The sequence below is a fragment of the Oncorhynchus mykiss genome, chromosome 28, assembly GCF_057628025.1.
Source record: "Oncorhynchus mykiss isolate SJ-2025 chromosome 28, ASM5762802v1, whole genome shotgun sequence".
NCBI lineage: Eukaryota > Metazoa > Chordata > Actinopteri > Salmoniformes > Salmonidae > Oncorhynchus > Oncorhynchus mykiss.
Genome location: NC_143049.1, coordinates 18,420,001 through 18,441,373, shown reverse-complemented (window position 1 = coordinate 18,441,373; position 21,373 = coordinate 18,420,001). Strand labels below are relative to the sequence as shown.

The 21,373-nt window shown below is 42.7% G+C and overlaps 1 protein-coding gene across 8 annotated transcripts in view; it reads left to right on the top strand.

Moving 5' to 3' along the window:
- Window positions 1-21,373, top strand: part of LOC110508653 (histone-lysine N-methyltransferase 2C) — a 145,672-nt gene that overhangs the window by 104,485 nt on the left and 19,814 nt on the right. For 5 of the 8 annotated variants that reach the window (XM_036966417.2, XM_036966415.2, XM_036966416.2 and 2 more), the window contains 12 exons: window positions 404-607; window positions 8,294-8,458; window positions 9,533-9,662; window positions 9,901-10,048; window positions 10,647-10,834; window positions 11,054-11,193; window positions 11,520-11,859; window positions 15,103-15,242; window positions 16,406-16,531; window positions 16,710-17,252; window positions 17,466-18,075; window positions 18,398-18,534. In XM_036966417.2, the coding sequence (XP_036822312.2) occupies window positions 404-607; window positions 8,294-8,458; window positions 9,533-9,662; window positions 9,901-10,048; window positions 10,647-10,834; window positions 11,054-11,193; window positions 11,520-11,859; window positions 15,103-15,242; window positions 16,406-16,531; window positions 16,710-17,252; window positions 17,466-18,075; window positions 18,398-18,534 (2,871 nt within the window). The remainder of the gene's footprint in view (window positions 1-403; window positions 608-8,293; window positions 8,459-9,532; window positions 9,663-9,900; window positions 10,049-10,646; window positions 10,835-11,053; window positions 11,194-11,519; window positions 11,860-15,102; window positions 15,243-16,405; window positions 16,532-16,709; window positions 17,253-17,465; window positions 18,076-18,397; window positions 18,535-21,373) is intronic. The other 3 variants (XM_090225561.1, XM_036966413.2, XM_036966412.2) reach the window with 3 other exon arrangements.

Sequence of the window (21,373 nt, the reverse complement as noted above, 5' to 3'; positions counted from 1 at the left end):
CGATTTCTCCCTCGACCAGCCTCCTTTGAGTCAGTGATCGCTAGCTTGCTATGTAGGTAGATGAGCAGCTAGTGTGAGTCAGAGCCAAGCCAAGCAGGCTCAGTGAATCAGTCAGATGGGTCGTGTCTCTCGCTGCCTGCGACAAACTGCTGTGAGTCATAGGACGCAGTATTTTAGGCTGAGTCATGATTGATGAAATGTTTTTTGAAAACACTCAGACATACCCAAACGGCTGAAGAGTTGACATTTGACAATTTATCTATTAACGGTTGTCATCCTCCTTGATGTCATGTTTATTTATTTTTAGAGATATTGTTGTGCTTGGCCATGAGAGCGACACTGCTGTCTTATCAGTTCCTTTGTTAAATGGACAATAAAGTCATCTTTATCTACCTTCTCCCAGGCGTATTCAGACGGACAGATGTCTGGCCTGCCAGAGTTCCCAGGACCGCTGCTAGCAGGACAGGAGAAAAAGAAAGGCAGGAACAAGAGGACCCCCAAGGGAGGGGAGAGGCCCGCCTCTCGCTACAGGAAGAGGAAGAAAGAGGGGGAGGAGAAGCAACTGGTGCACTGTAGCACAGATGCACTAATGACCCAGCTAAAACAGGTAGGGGATATACCTAAACATCACACAACACTAGGCAATATGTAGTCCGCGACAGAAAAGAAGCCAATGATGAAATAGTAAAAGGAGCACTGTTGATTCTCTAAACACACTTCAGAGTATAGACTCCTTCTTACACCAGTAGGCCACATTCATCATGCAGAAAGGCTACATGTACTCGCATGTATCTCGCATTGAGGGGAGGTGAATTCCCCCTTCAGAGATATTTCTTTACACTATTCAATCTTTAGCAATGCTGTGATGCATTGACCACAGAGCTAACTAATTACAGATAGGATAGGACGGTGCCCCTGGTGTGTGTATGCTGATGCCATTACATGTATAATAGCCACACACACTACACGACCAAAAGTATGCGGACACCTGGTTGTCGAACATCTCATTCCAGAATCATGGGCATTAATATGGATTTATTCCCCCCTTTTCTGCTATAACAGCCTCCACTCTTCTGGGAAGGCTTTCCACTAGATGTTGGAACATTGCTGCCGGGACTTGCTTCCATTCAGCAACAAGCATTAGTGAGGTCGGGCACTGATGTTGGACGATTATGCATTGCTCGCAAGCGGCGTTCCAATTCATCCCAAAGATTTTCGAAGGGTTTCAGGTCAGGGCTCTGTGCAGGCCAGTCATGTTCTTCCACACTGATCTCGACAAAGCATTTATGTTTGGACCTTGCTTTGTGTAAGGGGGCATTGTCATGCTGAAACAGGAAAGGGCCTTCCCCAAACTGTTGCCACAAAGTTGGAAGCACAGAATCGTCTAGAATGTAATTGTATGCTGTAGCCCGAACTATGAAAAACAGACCCAGACCATTATTCCTCCTCCACCAAACTTGACAGTTGGCACTAGTGTTGGAGTAGGTAGCGTTCTCCTGGCATCTGCCAAACCCAGATTAGTCCGTCGGACTGCCAGATGGTGAAGCATGATTCATCACTCCAGAGAATGCGATTCCACTGCTCCAGAGTCCAATGGTGGCGAGCTTTACACCACTCCAGCCGACACTTGGCATTGCACATGGTGGTCTTAGGCTTATGTGCGGCTGCTTAGCCATGGAAACCCATTTCATGAAGCTCCCGACAAACAGTTGTTGTGCTGACATTCCTTTCCAGAGGCAGTTTGGAACTTGTAGTGAGTGTTGCACCCAAGGACAGATGATTTCTACATGCTTCAACACTCGGCGGTCCCATTCTGTGAGCTTGTGTGACTTACCACTTCGTGGCTGAGCCGTTGTTGCTCTTAGACGTTTCCACTTCATAATAACAGTACTTACAGTTGACCGGGGCAGCTCTTGCAGGGCAGGAATTTGACAAACTGACTTGTTGGAAAGGTGGCGTCCTATGACGGTGCCACATTGAAAAGTCACTGAGTTCTTCAGTAAGGCCATTCTACTGCCAATGTTTGTCTATGGAGATTGTATGGCCGTTCGCTTGATTTTATACACCTGTCAACAATGGGTGTGGCTGAAATGGCAGTCCACTAATTTGAAGGGGTGTCCACATACTTTTGTGTATATATAGTGATTATGGACTAGCAAATTATGCCCCCCCCCCATGGTGCTGTTCATTCATTAAGTCTGATCATATAATGTCTTCATAAATGGCTGTAGTTAAATGGAGTAGAAACCACACAGTTTGATTGCATAGAACCATATATGAAATGTAGAAAATGATCATTCATTGAATCAAATTGTCGTTGAATACTGGGTGCTGCTACACCATACTTGTGCATCTCATTGATAAATGAGACAAATTATAATGTTCTTCTTACCAAAGGTTATTATAAAACAGTCAACCAGCTCTTTAGAGTTACAATTTACTCGGTGCTTTGTCAAAGTTAAATTACTGTCATTTTGGTAAGTAATTGCTGTCACAATTTTATTCCCATGTGGGAAGAATAATTGTAGAAAATGAATTTAATGGGAAATGTAGGCTTTCAAAACACACTTCAATTAGAAATACCCGATAATCGCTGTAAACCATAAACAAGGACAAATTACACAGACTTCAACTAAACATATAGCCACCACAGCAGAGTTGAAAACGTGAGTAATGCCTCAGGCATGTTAATTGGAGTGGTGCTATTTGTGTTCATGTATCTGAGGTAATTATGGAATTTTGCAGGGAGTTTTACACCACCAGAACATTCCTCTCACTTCACAGACAGTGCCTTCATAAAGTATTCATACTCCTTGACGTATTCCACATTTTGTTGTTGCAGCCTGAAATTAAAATGTATGAAATAATTTTTTTTCTCACCTATCTACACACAATACCCCATAATGAAGAAGTGACAACATGTTTTTAGACATTTTTGCAAATTTATTGAAAATGGAAAAATAGATATCTAATTTACATATGTATTCACAACCCTGAGTCATTACATGTTGTAATTGCTGCCAAAGGTGATTCGAACTGAGTTTTTCTGTGTACATCTCTAAGAGCTTTGCAAACCTGGATTGTACAATATTTGCACGTTATTCTTTTAAAATTCTTCAAGCTCTGTCAAGTTGGTTGTTCATCATTACTAGAAAGCCATTTTCAAGTCTTGTCATAGATTTACAGGCCGATTTGAGTCAACTGTAACTCGGCCACTCAGGCACATTCAAAGTCATCTTGGAATATTTGGCTTTGTGTTTTTGGTTATTGTTCTGCTCAAAGGTGAATTTGTCTCCCATTGTCTGTTGGAAAGCAAACAGAACCAGGTTTTACTCAAGGATTTTGCCTGTGCTTTGCTCTAATCCATTTCTTTTTATCCTAAAAATCTCCCTCATCCTTGCCGATTACAATCATACCCATAACATGATGCTCGAAAGTGTGAAAAGTGGTACTCTGTGAGGTGTTGTTGGATTGCCCCAAGCATAACGCTTTGTATTCAGGAGATAAAGTTAATTTCTTTGCCGCAGATTTACTTTAGTGCCTTACTACAAACAGGATACATGTTTTGGAATATTTTTATTCTGTACAGGCTTCTTTCACTCTCGTTTAGGTTAGCATTGTGGAGAAACTAATGTTGAGCCATCCTCAGTTTTCTCCTTTCACAGCCATTAAACTCTAACTGTTTTAAAGTCACCATTAGCCTCATGGTGAAATCCCTGACTGGTTTCCTTCCTCTCCGCCAACTGAGTTAGGAAGGACACCTATAGTTGAAGTCGGAAGTTTACATACACCTTAGCCAAATACATATAAACTCAGTTTTTCACAATTTGTGACATTTAATCCTTGTAAAAATTATCTGTCTTAGGTCAGTTAGGATCACCACTTTATTTTAAGAATGTCAAATGTCAGAATAATAGTAGAGTGATTTATTTCAGCTTTTATTTCTTTCATCACATTCCCAGTGGGTCAGAAGCTTACATACACTCAATTAGTATTTGGTAGCATTGCCTTGAAATTGTTTGACTTGGGTCAAACGTTTCGGGTAGCCTTCCACAAGCTTCCCACAATAAATTGTGTGAATTTTGGCCCATTCCTCCTGACAGAGCTGGTGTAACTGAGTCAGGTTTGTAGTTCTCATTGCTCGCACACACTTTTTCAGTACTGACAACACATTTTATAAAGGCTTGAGGTCAGGACTTTGTGATGGCCACTCCAGTACCTTGACTTGTGTTGTCCTTAAACCATTTTGCCACAACTTTGGAAGTATGCATGGGGTCATTGTCCATTTGGAAGACTCATTTGTGACCAAGCTTTAACTTCCTGACTGATGTCTTGAGATGTTGCTTCAATATATCCATATCATTTTCCTACCTCGTGATGCCATCTAGTTTGCGAAGTGCATCATTCCCTCCTGCAGTCAAGCACCACCACAACATGATGCTGCCACCTCCATGCTTCACGGTTGGGATGGTGTTCTTCGGCTTGCAAGCTTCCCCCTTTTTCCTCCAAGAATAACAATGGTCCTTACTGCCAAACAGTTATATTTTTTTTCATCAGACCAGAGGACATTTCTCCAAAAAGTATCATCTTTGTCCCCATGTGCAGTTGCAAATCGTAGTCTGGCTTTTTTTATGGCAGTTTTGGAGCAGTGGCTTCTTCCTTGCTGAGCGGCCTTTCAGGTTATGTTGATATAGGACTAGTTTTTCTGTGGATATAGATACTTTTGCACCCGTTTCCTCCAGCATCTTCACAAGGTCCTTTGCTTTTGTTCTGAGATTGATTTGCACTTTTTGCACCAAAGTACGTTAATCTCTAGGAGACAGAACGCGTCTCCTTCCTGAGTGGTATGACGGCTGCGTGGTCCCATGGTGTTAATACTTGCATACTATTGTTTGTACAGATGAATGTGGTACCTTCAGCCATTTGGAAGTTGCTCACAAGGATGAACCAGACTTGTGGAGGTCTATAATTTTTTTTCTGAGGTCTTAGCTGATTTCTTTTGATTTTCCTATGATGTCAAGCAAAGAGGCACTGAAGTACATCCACAGGTACACCTCCAATTGACTCAAATTATGTCAATTAGCCTATCGGAAGCTTCTAAAGTCATGACATGTTTTTCTGGAATTTTCCAAGCTGTTTAAAGGCACAGTCAACTTAGTGTATGTGAACTTCTGACCCACTGGAATTGTGATACAGTGAAATAATCTGTCTGTAAACAATTGTTGAAAAAATTACTTATCATGCACAAAGTAGATGTCCTAACTGACTTGCCAAAACTATAATTTGTTAACAAGAAATTTGTGGAGTGGTTGAAAAACGAGTTTTAATGACTCCAACCGAAGTGTATGTAAACTTCTGACTTCAACTGTGTATTTTTGTAGTGTATTGATACACCAACCAAAGTTTAATTAATAACTTCACCATGCTCAAAGGGATATTTTATATTCAGTTGCATAAAGGTTAAAGGAAATGCAGGCAGGCACCACTTTACTACAAGACAAAACAGCTCACTCAATCAAGCCTGATGGTCTTGTAGGTTTAAAAGCAAAGCTTGCTTTCAAATAACAATAAAAAAAAAAGTGCTTAAAGGTAATGTAATGGGATAATGTCTTAGTGTGGTGTGTGAAGAATCCAATACAGTTGAAATCGCATTATGGTGGAAGCACATCCTCAAAGAGTATGACTTACATGTATGCTGTTTGAGAAGGTTTGAATCCTAAGCAACCTGCCTACACATTGTTTGCAGTACAATAGACCAAAATGGACCATAATGGCACAACGGGTGTGCTTGCATAACTGCAAGTCTTGCTGGTTTAAACTCTGGTATGCTGCCCTCTAAAATCAGTTTTGAACTAACTAGATTGCTGCAGTCTTACATTGCTTTGAATGGGAAGTCATATTTTACCAAGTTTTAACTCAGTTTGACTTTGAAGGTCTTAGCTCAGCCTCTGAATTTCAGTCTTTTAATCTTGTTTCTAGCCTTAAGGGCTACGGAGTTATGCAACGCTATACACTACCGGTCAAAAGTTTTGCACATTCAAGGGTTTTTCTTTATTTTTTACTATTGTCTATAATGTAGAATAATAGTAAAGACATAAAAAAATATGAAATTACACCTATGGAATTATGTAGTAACAAATCAAAATATATTTTATATTTGAGATTCTTCAAATAGCTGCTCTTTGCCTTGATGAAAGCTTTGCACACTCTTGGCATTCTCTCAACCAGCTTCACCTGGAATGCTTTTCCAACAGTCTTGAAGGAGTTCCCACATAGGCTGAGCACTTGTTGGCTGCTTTTCCTTCACTCTGCTGGTCCGACTCATCCCAAACCATCTCAATTTGGTTGAGGTTGGGGGATTGTGGAGGCCAGGACATCTGATGCAACACTCCATCACTCTCCTTCTTGGTCAAATAGCCCTTACACAGCCTGGAGGTGTGTTGAGTCATTGTCCTGTTGAAAAACAAACAAGTCCCATTAAGCCCAAACCAGATGGGATGGAGTATCGCTGCAGAATGCTGTTGTAGCCATGCTGGTTAAGTGTGCCTTGAATTCTAAATAAATCACAGACAGTGTAACCAGCAAAGAACCCCCACATCATAACACCTCCTCCTCCATGCTTTACGGTGGGAAATACACATGCAGAGATCATCCATTTACCCACACCGCGTCTCACAAAGACACGGCGGTTGGAACCAAAAATATCAAATTTGGACTCCAGACAAGTACAAATTTGTACCGTTCTAATGTTCATTGCTCGTGTTTGTTGGCCCAAGCAAGTCTCTTCTTCTTATTGGTGTCCTTTAGTAATGGTTTCTTTGCAGCAATTCGACCATGAAGAACTGATTCACAAAGTTTCCTCTGAACAGTTGATGTTGTGATGTCTGTTACTTGAACTCTGTGAAGCATTTATTTGTGCTGCAATTTCTGAGGCTGGTAACTCTAATTAACTTATCCACTGCAGCAGAGGTAACTCTGGGCCTTCCATTCCTGTTGTGGTCCTCAAGAGAGCCAGTTTCATCATAGCGCTTGATGGTTTTTGAGACAGCACTTGAAGGAACTTTACATTTTCCATATTGACTGACCTTCATGTCTTAAAGTAATGATGGACTGTCGTTTGTCTTTGCTTATTTGAGTTGTTCTTGCCATAGTATGGACTTCTTTTACCAAATAGGGCTATCTTCTGTATACCACCCCTACCTTGTCACAACACAACTGACTGGCTCAAACACATTAAGAAGGAAAGATATTCCACAATAGAACTTTTAAGAAGGCACACCTGTTAATTGAAATGCATTCCCGGTGACTACCTCATGAAGCTGGTTGAGAGAATGCCTAAAGCTGTCATCAAGGCAAAGGGTGGCTATTTGAAGAAGAGATTTTGATTTAACACTTTTTTGGTTACTACATGTGTTATTTAATGATGTGTTATATATGTTATACATATGTGTTATATGTAGTTACTACATGTGTTATTTAATGATGTGTTATGTATGTTATACATATGTGTTATTTAATAGTATTGATGTCTTCACTATTATTCTAAAATGTAGAAAAGCGTAAAAAGAAAAAAGTCCTTGAATGAGTAGATTTTCTAAAACCTTTCACCGAAAGTGTACATTGGTTGTCAGGGGGGAGGTTGCCCACCGCTGCAAAGTAAGCATGGGTTAGCCAAAAACAGTACAGGGTGGGCTAGTCTAATGGTCATTTTATGGTCCCTGTAGTCTCGTTTTTATCCAATGCCTAGATCTTGAGTTAGGTCGCAGCAAGACATTTAATTTTTCCCCTGATGCTAGGGACCATGTTAAAAATCCAATGTGGTTCTCTGAATGGATCATGACGAGAGGCTTGTGTGTTGTGTACCTCCAGTCAAGTTGATTTGCAAAGTTTCATCGACGTTAATGCAATATTTGCTTAGATATGATGGTAGGGAGATAGGAATTGAAACTTTAAAATTCAACCAATCCCAACTATTGTCGCGACTATAATCATCATTAGCTCATTCAACCCCTCTCCTTTCCCCAGGTTGTTGCTGTAAATGAAAATGTTTTGTGTTTATTAGGTGTCAAACAGAAAAAAATAATTGAAACGGGGAGGAACTATCTGGATGTGATCCAATAAAAAAATGTAAAAAAATGTTCATTTTTTGTTTCAAGAAGTTTAGCTACAGTGTGCTCTACTGAACGTAAACCGTGTGAAGTAAGGATTAAGTAAATAAATAGTTAAACCTCAAGTCTCTTCCTCCTCCCTTTTTCTCCCCTCTTTCCATTCCTCTCTCTCTTTCCTCCTACAGCAGCTGTCCCTTCTGCCCCTCATAGAGCCCCTGATAGGTGTCAACTTTGCCCACTTCGCCCCCTATGGCAGTGGCCAGCTCAACGGGGAGAACCATCTGTCTGGGACCTTCGGTAGCGCTGCTCTGGACGGAGTCTCTGACTACTATTCCCAGCTAGCCTACAAGGTGAGGCCTCAGCTCCAACCACTAGGCGTGGGCGGTATACCCTATATACCATATACCGGGGTATTTGGAAAAAGCCACTGGACGTTTTTTCATTTTGTAGCTACTTTTTAAATAAAACCTGCAGTCAACTTGTGCAATATATTAGGCGATAAGGAACATTGCATTCTTCATGTCACCTGTTACATTATTATGAAGCTTACGGTAGTCCCCAGTCACACGTCATGTGGTGTTTGTTTACAAGCAGACAACTAGCGATCGGAGCCTTGAGTCTCTCACTCTTGTGCAGCATCCACCAGGTGATCTAATTATAGTATGTAATCCACAACTAAATGTGTGCCAGCTAGATATCTGATAACAATTAAGTTAATTGTCTAAAATGTGCTAAATGCTCTACATTTGTGCATTTCGTTTGCTAATTAGCTATCTGATTAAGTGGTTAGCTGGCTTCTTCCAAAATCAAGCATTCTCTTGGTAACAGCATTGAATCCCCTCCTGGATCAAGAACCTTGCTGGCTAATATTTGCTTTGTGCATGCAGCGAACTATGAGTAGCATTTTTTAGTTACTTGTATACTTTAGGTCATAAACTGTACAAAATGTTCAGTGTGCTCATTAGCATTCTATGCGATTTTACATGTACTTGTTAGCATCGCTAACCTTCCGATTACAGAGTATCAGTGGGGTTTGAAAACAGCGCCGGTATTACAGAATATCCCGGTATGGCACAATGTCGGTATGAAGATATGACAGTCTGGATACCGCCCAAGCCTACCAACCAAAGTTAAATATTTTTATCTTAATTTAAAATACCACTCTTGTTTTTATATTCAACTGGACTTTGAATGAGCTAAGGGGAGATGGAGTGATCCTACGCAAGCATGTACTGCATACTGTATGTGCTGAAGGCTGTGGCACTACCCACTAGACCAGCCCCAGGCACAGGTTTTATTAATATGAAGTTGAAGGATGCCTTTAGTGCCTTTTTGAAGCAGTGATTTGTGGTAGCACGAGACCACTCTGCCATATGCCCTGTTGTAGTATGGTGATGTGTATTCCTTGGGTTGTTTATTCAAAGCAGAACAATCTGAGCAACCCCCCCACCCCGCCGGCTTCCCTTCCTCCGACTCCTCCACCTGTGAACCGACAGAAGATGATCAATGGCTTTGCCACTACAGAAGAACTGGCCAGCAAAGCTGCTGCTATGGGTGAGTACTGGGACAGGGTTCAGGGGTGACTAGGGTTTAATGGCATATTCCTGTGTTTCTCATGTGTAGTGTCATGCTGTGTATTGCTGTTAGGACCCTAGACAAAGCATTCCTAGAGCAGACATTCCCGTAGACATAAAGCCTAACTCCTAGAACAAACATTTACATTAATGTGAAGTGATTGGTCCTAACCATAGAAATACAATCTGAATGTCTCATTCATATGTTCCTCTTCAAGTGTCTAAAGGTCTGGTCCCCAAGCCGCTCCATGTCCCATTCAGGACTGAGGAGGACCTGCTGGCCCGGGCCATCGCTCAGGGACCTAAAACTGTGGATGTGCCTGCCTCCCTCCCCACGCCCCCTCACAACAACCAGGAGGAACTCAGGTAAGGAAGGCCTCTGCTCCCCAGAACAAAGAAAATAGAAGTGATGTCTTTGGTTATGCTTGCATGCTTTACATCAGTCTTAAAGACGCCATATTACCTTATAAACTTATCATTGTGAGTAGAGTATATTCTGTAAATACTTGGCCACAGAATGATTTTCCCTACTGGGACAATAAAGATTCAATTGAATTGCACTTCATAGACAGTAGACACAAATTGTATACTGGTATTTGTCTAAAAACATGCATTATCCTCTATCTGGATACTCAGACTAAAGCTGTAGATACAAGCTTTCACAGATTCCACAACAATTTCTACACAATGTTCTCACCTTAGGGAAGCCTCAAAACAATTTCAGTTGTTAATGTAATGATATTTTTGTGAAAATAGGTTATTCGTCAAAAAAACATGCATTTTCCTTTATCTGGGTACTCTGACTAGGCTGTAGATATACCATACAAGCTTTCAGACTCCAAAACGATCTCTTCACAATGTTCTCAGTTTAGGAAATCCTGATGAAGACAATTTAGAGTTGTGAATGCAATGATTTTTTGTGTAAATCCTAACAAATTTTTATCTCAACCCCCCCCCTTTACAGCAACAGGCTGGGACAAGAGCATTGTAAGGATCGGGACACACCAGACAGTTTCGTCCCGTCCTCGTCTCCTGAAAGTGTGGTTGGCATGGAGATCAGTCGCTACCCAAACTTGTCATTGGTGAAGCAGGAGCCTCGGTCCCCCTGTCTCTCCCCCGTCCTCCCCATGCTCCCAGCACCCTGGGGGAAAGGTAACATGTTGGTAATTTGTTTAAACTGGAAATAAACTGGAAACAGAAATATGTGCCTTTCTAACTACTATATGTACTCCATCATCAATCAGGTTATATATAAAGCCCTGTTTACATTACGTTGTCACAAACTGCTTTACAGTATCAATGACAGGACTAAGTATTAATGAAATATCCTTTCAAATATTTTTCCGGGTGTGTCTATTACTTTTCTTGTAGGGTTAGCGGTTAGGCTGAAGACTGAGCTCAAGACGGAGCCTTCTGGGATGTTCTTCGGCTCCCATTTTGGCCCAGCATCTAACGACGCTAAGCCAGGCCTGGTGTCTGTAGCCATCACCCTGAGACCAGCTGCCGCAGAGGTGAGGGTTCTGTTGGCTTCAGTTCCTCCTGCTCTCAGATAATGTCACCATGGGGGAAATGGTTTAGATCATTTTATTTTTATTTAAGCGCTTGAACAATGTAGTTCGTGGAGTAGTTTTATTCCCTTTTTTTCCTCTCAAATGCACCTCAGTTCTTTCACTACTGTTGTGATATGTTTGGATTCAAATCTCACCTGGCTTAATTGTAGGAGCTGAAGCCAATTCTTTGTCTGCCAGTCATGCACTGCTCTCCATCTCTGCCATTGGCTTTTGAGTGGCAATAGTTGTTACATACATTTTTACGACATTGTTTTTCCCCCTCCCAGAATGTCACTGGTGTGGTAGCAGCCATCTCAGATCTGCTGTGTGTGAAGATCCCCAGCAGCTATGAGGTCAGCAGCCCCCCTGGCCCAGATAGGGGGCCCCTGGCCATGCTCAGCGGCCTGAGGGGGGGCCCCCAGGGAGATCTTGAGCACCGGCGGTCGGGCGCCCCAATGATATACCCGGGCCGTGGTGGTGCTGGGGACATGGGGGGCCCGCACCCTCAAGGAGCCCCAGGCCAGCTCATTAGGTCCCGTGGAGGTGGAGGACCACAGCAGGGGATGATGATGCAACAGCAGCAGGGACATCCGCAGCAGCACATCCGCTTCCATTCTGACGGACCAGGTGAGAGACTGAGCTACATCCCTGCACCTTATCGCCCCCTTATGTTCAAATACTGACATAACAGGGGAGATGTTTCTGCTCTTGTGCGCTCGTCTTGAATTGAGACACTGACGAAATTCATGTCCATCCAGACCAATTTGTTTGTTTTTAGACTTATTTTTCTGATATGAATAATATATTGTTTTTTTTAAACACGACGTCACTGCACCTAGAAGTGCACAAGACAACAAATCCATCTCTATCTAATTGTTTTCCCACTCATCGTCCATTGGCATACTTAGCCTCTTTAACAATGTTTACAAATGGTCCGTTTCTTCATCCAGTGCATCATTATCCTTCTGTCTGCAGCCTAAAGGCTGTGTGTATCTGGCCCACCAGGAAGTGAGGGCTGTCCATATTGATCTCACACAACGATCCGCACAGCTAATAAAATTGACTAATCATCCTTCCTTGGGCCCGACCTCACTAGTACACACACACACACGTACCTGCTTAGTGCTGCTGTCAGTGTCAGAACACGGGCTTAATGAATGTGGTCAGTTTGCCTAGAGTCATAGATACAAACAGCCAGATGAACAGGAAAATGGACACCCCTGGTGTTAATTGTCTTGGCGGGCTTATAATTAGGAGCTGTTTACCTCCTGACCAATTGTATGGTTCATCTAAGACAATTAGCATCAAAGTATGACGAGCTGCCTTCTAAAATGTTGTGACGAGCTGCCTTCTAAACTGTTGACGAGCTGCCTTCTAAAATGTAGTGACGAGCTGCCTTCTAAAATGTAGTGACGAGCTGCCTTCTAAACTGTTATGACGAGCTGCCTTCTAAACTGTAGTGACGAGCTGCCTTCTAAAATGTAGTGACGAGCTGCCTTCTAAACTGTAGTGACGAGCTGCCTTCTAAACTGTAGTGACGAGCTGCCTTCTAAAATGTTATGATGAGCTGCCTTCTAAAATGTAGTGACGAGCTGCCTTCTAAACTGTAGTGACGAGCTGCCTTCTAAAATGTAGTGACGAGCTGCCTTCTAAAATGTAGTGACGAGCTGCCTTCTAAACTGTTATGACGAGCTGCCTTCTAAAATGTAGTGACGAGCTGCCTTCTAAACTGTTATGACGAGCTGCCTTCTAAAATGTAGTGACGAGCTGCCTTCTAAAATGTAGTGACGAGCTGCCTTCTAAACTGTTATGACGAGCTGCCTTCTAAAATGTAGTGACGAGCTGCCTTCTAAAATGTAGTGACGAGCTGCCTTCTAAAATGTTATGACGAGCTGCCTTCTAAAATGTAGTGACGAGCTGCCTTCTAAACTGTTATGACGAGCTGCCTTCTAAACTGTTGTGACGAGCTGCCTTCTAAACTGTAGTGACGACCTGCCTTCTAAACTGTAGTGACGAGCTGCCTTCTAAAATGTAGTGACGAGCTGCCTTCTAAACTGTAGTGACGAGCTGCCTTCTAAACTGTAGTGACGAGCTGCCTTCTAAAATGTAGTGACGAGCTGCCTTCTAAAATGTAGTGACGAGCTGCTTTCTAAAACGTAGTGACGAGCTGCCTTCTAAAATGTAGTGACGAGCTGCCTTCTAAACTGTTGTGACGAGCTGCCTTCTAAACTGTTGTGACGAGCTGCCTTCTAAACTGTAGTGACGAGCTGTCTTCTAAACTGTTGTGACGAGCTGCCTTCTAAACTGTTGTGACGAGCTGCCTTCTAAACTGTAGTGACGAGCTGCCTTCTAAACTGTTGTGACGAGCTGCCTTCTAAAATGTAGTGACAAGCTGCCTTCTAAAATGTAGTGACGAGCTGCCTTCTAAACTGTAGTGACGAGCTGCCTTCTAAACTGTAGTGACGAGCTGCTTTCTAAAATGTTGTGACGAGCTGCCTTCTAAACTGTTGTGACGAGCTGCCTTCTAAACTGTTGTGACGAGCTGCCTTCTAAACTGTAGTGACGAGCTGCCTTCTAAACTGTAGTGACGAGCTGCCTTCTAAAATGTAGTGACGAGCTGCCTTCTAAAATGTAGTGACGAGCTGCCTTCTAAACTGTAGTGACGAGCTGCCTTCTAAACTGTAGTGACGAGCTGCCTTCTAAACTGTAGTGACGAGCTGCCTTCTAAACTGTTGTGACGAGCTGCCTTCTAAACTGTTGTGACGAGCTGCCTTCTAAACTGTTGTGACGAGCTGCCTTCTAAACTGTTGTGACGAGCTGCCTTCTAAACTGTTGTGACGAGATGCCTTCTAAACTGTTGTGACGAGCTGCCTTCTAAAATGTTTGTAAAAAATCAGGTGCTTAAAATGTATAGCTTGTCCAAAACAAGACCGCAGCAGAGCGCCCCTCATTTATTTGACGTAATAAACCTATTCCTCCTCCGTAAGGGAAACAAATATATGAATGCAACAAATTATCCCTGAAATGTTCCATATGCGCAAAAAGCTTATTTCTTTCAAATTTTGTACACAAATTACATCCCTGTTAGTGAGCATTTCTCTTTTGCCAAGATAATCCATCCACTTGACAGGTGTGGCATATCAAGAAGCTGATTCAACAGTGTGATCATTACACAGGTGCACCTTGTGCTGTGGACAATAAAAGGCCACTCTAAAATGTGCAGTTTTGTCACATAACACAATGCCACAGATGTCTCAAGTTTTGAGGGAGTGTGCAATTGGCATGCTGACTGCAGGAATGTCCACCAGAGCTGTTGCCAGAGAATGTAATGTTTATTTCATTCCCATAAGCTGCCTCCAACTACGTTTTAGAGAATTTGGCAATACGTCCAACCGGCCACACAACCGCAGACCACTTGCATGGCGTTGTGTGGGTGAGCAATTTGCCAATGTCAAAGTTGTGAACAGAGTGTCCCAAGGTGGTGGTGGGATTATGGTATGGGCAAGCATAAGCTATAGACAACGAGCATCATTTCCTTTGTATTGATGGCAATTTGAATGCAAAGAAATACCGTGAACAGATCCATAGCCCATTTTGTTTTTAAGGTATCTGTGACCAACATATGCATATCTTTATTCCCAGTCATGTGAAATCCATAGATTAGGGCCTAATGCATTTATTTCAACTGAATGATTTCCTCAAATGAACTGTAACCCGGTAAAATATTTTGAAATTGTTGCATGTTGCATTTTTAATGTTTTTATTCAGTATAATAGAGCTGAGCTAAGCCATGCTGTGCTGCTCTGGCCTGTTCAAGCATCTACTGTTGTAGGAGCTGTGTCTTATTTGAGTACTGTTGCTGTGCGTCAGGTCCAGCTGCAGTCAGAGGCGCCCATCAGAAAGACCCCGGCAGCCCAGGCTCCAAGCCCCAGTGGTGCTGTCATTGCAAGGTGGTGGTGCTGGGAAATGGAGTCTGCAAGTCAATCAAAGACCTTCCAGTGCACAAACAGGTAACGTACGGCCAGCGCTTTCATGTGGTCAAGTTGTGCTACGTGTTTATCACGCTGAACTCCATACGTTGCAAAGACTGTTGTCTATTGCAATACATAGAAACATCAATCTTGTGGCGATCCACATCAGATAATCGTCTCTATATCAATCTAATGGTCCACATGATCTGTCAAAAAAGATCATTTGATCAATTACCTTGTTGGATCTGACCCAATCAAGCTATGATCTATATGAATTGGTTAACTATCTTCTTGGCCAACCCAGTAAAAGCTCTCCTTTCCACCAGTCAGCCATGGATTACTGTTGCGTTAGTCTGTCTCCCCCCCCCCCCCCCCCCCCCAGGGGGCAGGAGAGCACAGACAGGCCATGACTAGAGACTCAGACCTCACTTCAAACGGTAGATTAATCCACATTATGCCCTTAGGCACACACACACACACACACACACACACACAAGCATGAATGCAAACACACACACACATCCAAGAACATTATGTCCATACACACACACGTACTGTAGAGCTTCTAATTATGCTAATCCCCCCTTCCCCCCATTGTAGTGAAATCTATCTCAGTGCAATTAGTGGGTTAAGAGGTAGCATGCCCTTAGACTGCAGTCTGGGGAGTTCACAAATGGTTAAACCCTGCTTAATCTGAATATTGGAGCTGTTTGATGATTTAATAACCCCTTTTAGTATCGATAATGGTTTATGTATAGAAATTGATTTGACCTTTGATGTCTCACTTTGATTATGAGCTTAAAGGAATAGTTCTGGATTTTGGCAGTGAGTTCCTTTATCTACTTCCCCAGTCAGATAAACTCGTAGATACCATTTTTATATCTCTGCGTATAGTTTGAAGGAAGTTGCTAACTTGCATAACAATTGCTCGTGAAATTACATCTAATTTCCTTCATACTAGACGCAGATACATAAAAATGGTATCCACAAGTTCATCTGACGCTGGGGAAGTAGGCTAGATAAAGGGTTTCATTGCCAAAATCTAAAAAAAAAATTAAAAAAATATCCCTTTCTTTCTCTCTTCTTCCTACAATTGTAAAGTAGCTCTGTGTCCCTGAAGTGTGGATAAATATAATGTATTATTATTATCTCATTCTCTCTTCCTCACTCCGTCTCCTGACATGCCTTTCTTCTCTCTTCAGGAACAGGAAGGTCTGTTGCGTTCCGAGGGGAACTTGGTATTCTGCAGCCACAGCTGCTTCCTCCTCTACTCTGCCTCCACCTCCTCCTCTTCCTCCTCACAGGCCAGAAATACTGTAGATACTAAGGTTTGTGTTTCTGTTGATTCCCGGAGGCAATTTATTTTTTTACTTTATTGACCAGTGTAGGTAATCTGTATACAGTACTTGTTGTATCTAGTTTTTCTACCGGTGTGTCAAATATAAATGGTAAACTTTTATTATTTGCTGCAGGACATAAAATTATTGTCATTCATGTCTTCTGCAGGACTCGGTGGCCCTCCTGTCTCCAGACTCAGACCAGAAAGAGAGCCTGTCTAAAGCCCACCACCAGTACAGCAACAACATGTCCTCTCTGGATGTCCACTGTCTGGCCCAGCTCCAGCCCAAGCAGTCCCCTCCCTCTACCCCACCCATTCCTTTCCCCCCAGCCAGTGACACCCCTAAGACCCCTAAGACAGATGTCAAGTCAGACACCATCAAAGTGACTGTGAAACTGAAGGCGCGGGGCCCCAGGGCTCAACAGGAGGGCTGGCACCAGGGGAAGAGACACAAGGGTCTCCGCTGGAGGAAGTGGACAGTACAGGTGGTGGTGCCTAGAGGAAGCTCCCAGCTCCCTGACGAGAACCAGATAGACGAGCTGTTGAGGAAGCTGGGAGCGTCTCTCCGCCCCGGGGCCAGTCTCAGGGACCAGCGCCGCTGCTGCTTCTGTCACCAACTAGGGGACGGGGTCACCGACGGCCCTGCTCGCCTCCTCAACATGGACCTGGACGCGTGGGTGCACCTCAACTGTGCCCTGTGGTCCACCGAGGTAGGTAGCCCAGAAGTCAAGTGAGGTGGTGGACTGGTAACCGCAAGGTTCATGTCCTCGGTCGGTCGTAAATAAATAAATAAGTGGGGGGGCTGGCTAAATGGGGGAAGACTGCTGGTTTCAGATCTTAACTGCCATACCAACCACTACAATTGTGACCCTTTTATTAAAGTTGTGTTGTGTGTGTATTATTAACATTGTTTTGTTGTGCAGGTGTACGAGACGCAGGCAGGCGCCCTGATCAACGTGGAGCTTGCGCTGCGACGGGGTTCAGCGGTCCGCTGTGCCTACTGCCAACAGATGGGCGCCACCAGCGGCTGCCACCGCCTGCGCTGCACCAACATCTACCACTTCACCTGCGCCCTGCAGGCACACTGTACCTTCTTCAAGGACAAGACCATGCTGTGCCACGCCCACAGGCCCAGAGGCTCTGGCTCTGCCCACGGTGGCTCTGGCCTCGTCCTGGAGCACGAGCTGCGCTGCTTCGCGGTGTTTCGCCGCGTCTACGTCCAGAGGGATGAGGTGAGGCAGATGGCCAGCGCCGTGCAGCAGCCCGAGCTGGGCTACACCTTCAGAGTGGGCAGCTTGGTGCTCCACGCCGTGGGTCAGCTCACCCCGTCCCAGATGGCTGCCTTCCACTCGACCTCCGCTATCTTCCCCGTGGGCTACGAGGCCTGCCGCATCTACTGGAGCATGCGCCATGGCAACCGCCGCTGCCGCTACCTGTGCTCTGTGGAGGAGAGGGAGGAGCAGCCGGAGTTCCGCGTCCGCGTCGTCGAGCAGGGATACAAGGACCTGGTCCTCACTGACTCCACTGCCAAAGGTGGGCTGGGATGGATTTGTGTTGGGGCTCATTTAGATTAGGCTTGTCTATTAAAGGTGGGCTGGGCTAAATGTTTTGTTTTAGGGCTGGTTTAGATTATGCTTGTCTAGTAAGGTGGCTAGCTAGATTGGTTTTATGACATGCTTAGATTTAGCCTTGTTTATGGCTGTAGCCTCTACCATTCATGTATCTGGGTTGGCTTGGACTAGGATGTCTTGTTCAGTTTGCTTTTCAGATTCTCTTTTACTATTGTAAATGTGTTCTGTAGGAGTCCCTATAATATATTATGATACATAACCCTGCTGTTTTCCTGTCTTTTCAGGAGTGTGGGATAAGGTCCTGGGACCCGTTGCTGACAAGAGGACTGAAATAGGAACTCTGAAACTCTTCCCTGTCTATCTGAAGGGAGAGGACCTGTTTGGACTCACTGTCTCTGCAGTCACCAAGATCACTGAATCGGTTTGTATCTGTTCTCTGTTGTATTAAATTCAAACAATTCCGATTTATTCTAAATGATCAATGCTCAAATGATTCTATAGATGTCTAAAGCTACCTATTCAGATGAGCGACTGTTAATGCTCACACAATACTACACTGAACAAAAATGTAAACGACACATTTAAGTGTTGGTCCCATGTTTCATGAGCTGAAATACAATAATTTTACATGCGCACAAAAAGCTTATTTCTCTCAAATATTGTGCTCAGATTTGTTTGGCCAGATAACCCATCTAGCTGGCAGGTGTGGCATATCAAGAAACTGATTAAACAGCATGATCATTACACAGGTTCACCTTGTGCTGGGCACAATAAAAGGCAACTCTAAAATGTACAGTTTTGTCACACAACACAATGCCACAGGTGTCTCAAGTTTTGAGGGAGCGAGCAATTGGCATGCTGACTGCAGGAATGTCCACCAGAGCTGTTGCCAGATAATTGAATGTTATTTTCTCTACCATAAGCCCACTCCAACTTCGTTTTAGAGAATTTTGCAATACATCCAACCGGCCTTTCAACCGCAGACCACTTGCGTGGTGTTGTGTGGGCGAGTGGTTTGCTGATGTAAACCGAGTGCCCCATGGTGGCAGTAGGGTTATTGTATGGGCAGACCATAAGCTACAGACAACAAATCCAATTGCATTTTATCGATGGCTATTTGAATGCACACAGACACCGTGATAAGGTCCTGAGGCCCATTGTTGTGCCGTTCATCCGCCGCCATCACCTCACACGGCCACATGTCACATGGATCTAGCCACAATTCCTGGAAGCTGAAAATGTCCAGGTTCTTCCATGGCCTGCATACTCACCAGACATGTTTGGGATGCTCTGGATTGACTTGTATGACAGCATGTTCCAGTTCGCGCCAATATCCAGCATCACAGCCATTGAAGAGGACTGGGACAACGTTCCACAGGCCACAATCAACAGCCTGATCAACTCTATGCGAAAGAGATGTTGCGCTGCATGAAGCAAATGGTGGTTACACCAGATACTAACTGGTGATCTGATCCATGCCCCTACCTTTTTTGTTTAGGTACCTGTGACCAACAGATGCATATATATATATATTGCCAGTCATGTGAAATCCATAGATTAGGGTCTAATACATGTTTTTAAATGTGCTTATTTTCTTTAATGAACTCTAACTCAGTAAAATATTTTAAATTGTTGCATTTTATATTTTTGTTCAGTGTATATATTGTAGACTAAAGGTCGACCGATTATGATTTTTCAACGGCGATACTGATTATTGGAGGACCAAAATAAGCCGATACCGATTAATCTGACTATTTTATATATAAATATAAACTATATAATAGTTCTTATATATATATATATTTGACAATTACAACAATACTGAATGAACAATGAACAATTTTATTTGAACTTAATATAATACATAAATAAAATCAATTTAGTCTCAAATAAATAATGAAACATGTTCAATTTGTTTTAAATAATGCAAAAACAAAGTGTTGGAGAAGAAAGTAAAAGTGCAATATGTGCCATGTAAAAAAGCAAATGTTTAAGTTCCTTGCTCAGAATATGAGAACATTTGAAAGCTGGTAGTTCAATATTCCCAGTTCTTCAGTATTCCGAGTTAAGAAGTTTTAGGTTGTGGTTATTATAGGAATAATGATGCGTTGACTATTTATCTCTATACCATTTGTTTTTAATAACAGTTGAAGTCAGAAGTTAAACCTAGGTTGGAGTCATTAACTCGATTTTCAACCACTCCACAAACTTCTTGTTATCAAACTATAGTTTTGGCAAGTTGGTTAGGACAAGTTAAACAATTTAAAGGCAATGCTACTGAATACTAATTGAGTGTATGTAAACTTCTGACGGCACTGGGAATGTGATGAAAGCAATAAAAGCTGAAATAAATCTCTCTATTATTCTGACATTTCACATTCTTAAAATAAAGTGGTGATCCTAACTGACCTAAGACAGGGAATTTTTACTCTGATTAAATGTCAGGAATTGTGAAAAATGTAGTTTAAATGTATTTGGCTAAAGTGTATGTACACTTCCGACTTCAACTGTACCTTTGACTATTGGATGTTCTTATAGGCACTTTAGTATTGCCAGCCTAATCTCAGGAGTTGATAGGCTTGAAGTCATAAACAGTGCTGTGCCTAAAGCATTGCTAGGCGCTGCTGGCAAACACAGTTAAGTGCTATTTGAATGAATCCTTACGAGCCTGCTGCTGCCTACCACTGCTCAGTAAGACTGCTCTATCAAATCATAGACTTAATTATAATATAATAAACACAGAAATACGAGCCGTTGGTCATCAATATGGTAAAATCTGGAAGCTATCATTTCGAAAACAAAACATTTATTATTTTAGTGAAATACGGAACCGTTACATATTTTATTGAGCGGGTGGCATCCCTAAGTCTAAATATTGCTGTTTCGTTGCACAACCTTCAATGTTATGTTATAATTATGTCAAATTCTGGCAAATTACTTCACAGTTCGTAACGAGCCAGGCGGCCCAAACTGTTGCATATACCCTAACGCAAGAGAAGTGACACAATTTCCCTAGTTAATGTTGCCTGCTAACATGCATTTATTTTAACTAAATATGCAGGTTAAAAAATATATACTTCTGTCTTAATTTTAAGAAAGGCATTGATGTTTATGTTTAGGTACAATTGTGCAAAGATGGCTTTTTTTTCTCTCGGCGTTGTGCTTTTGTTAAATCATCACCCGTTTGGCGAAGTTGAAGTAGGCTGTGATTCAATGATAAATTAACAGGCACAGGACAAGCTAGTTAACCTAGTAATGTC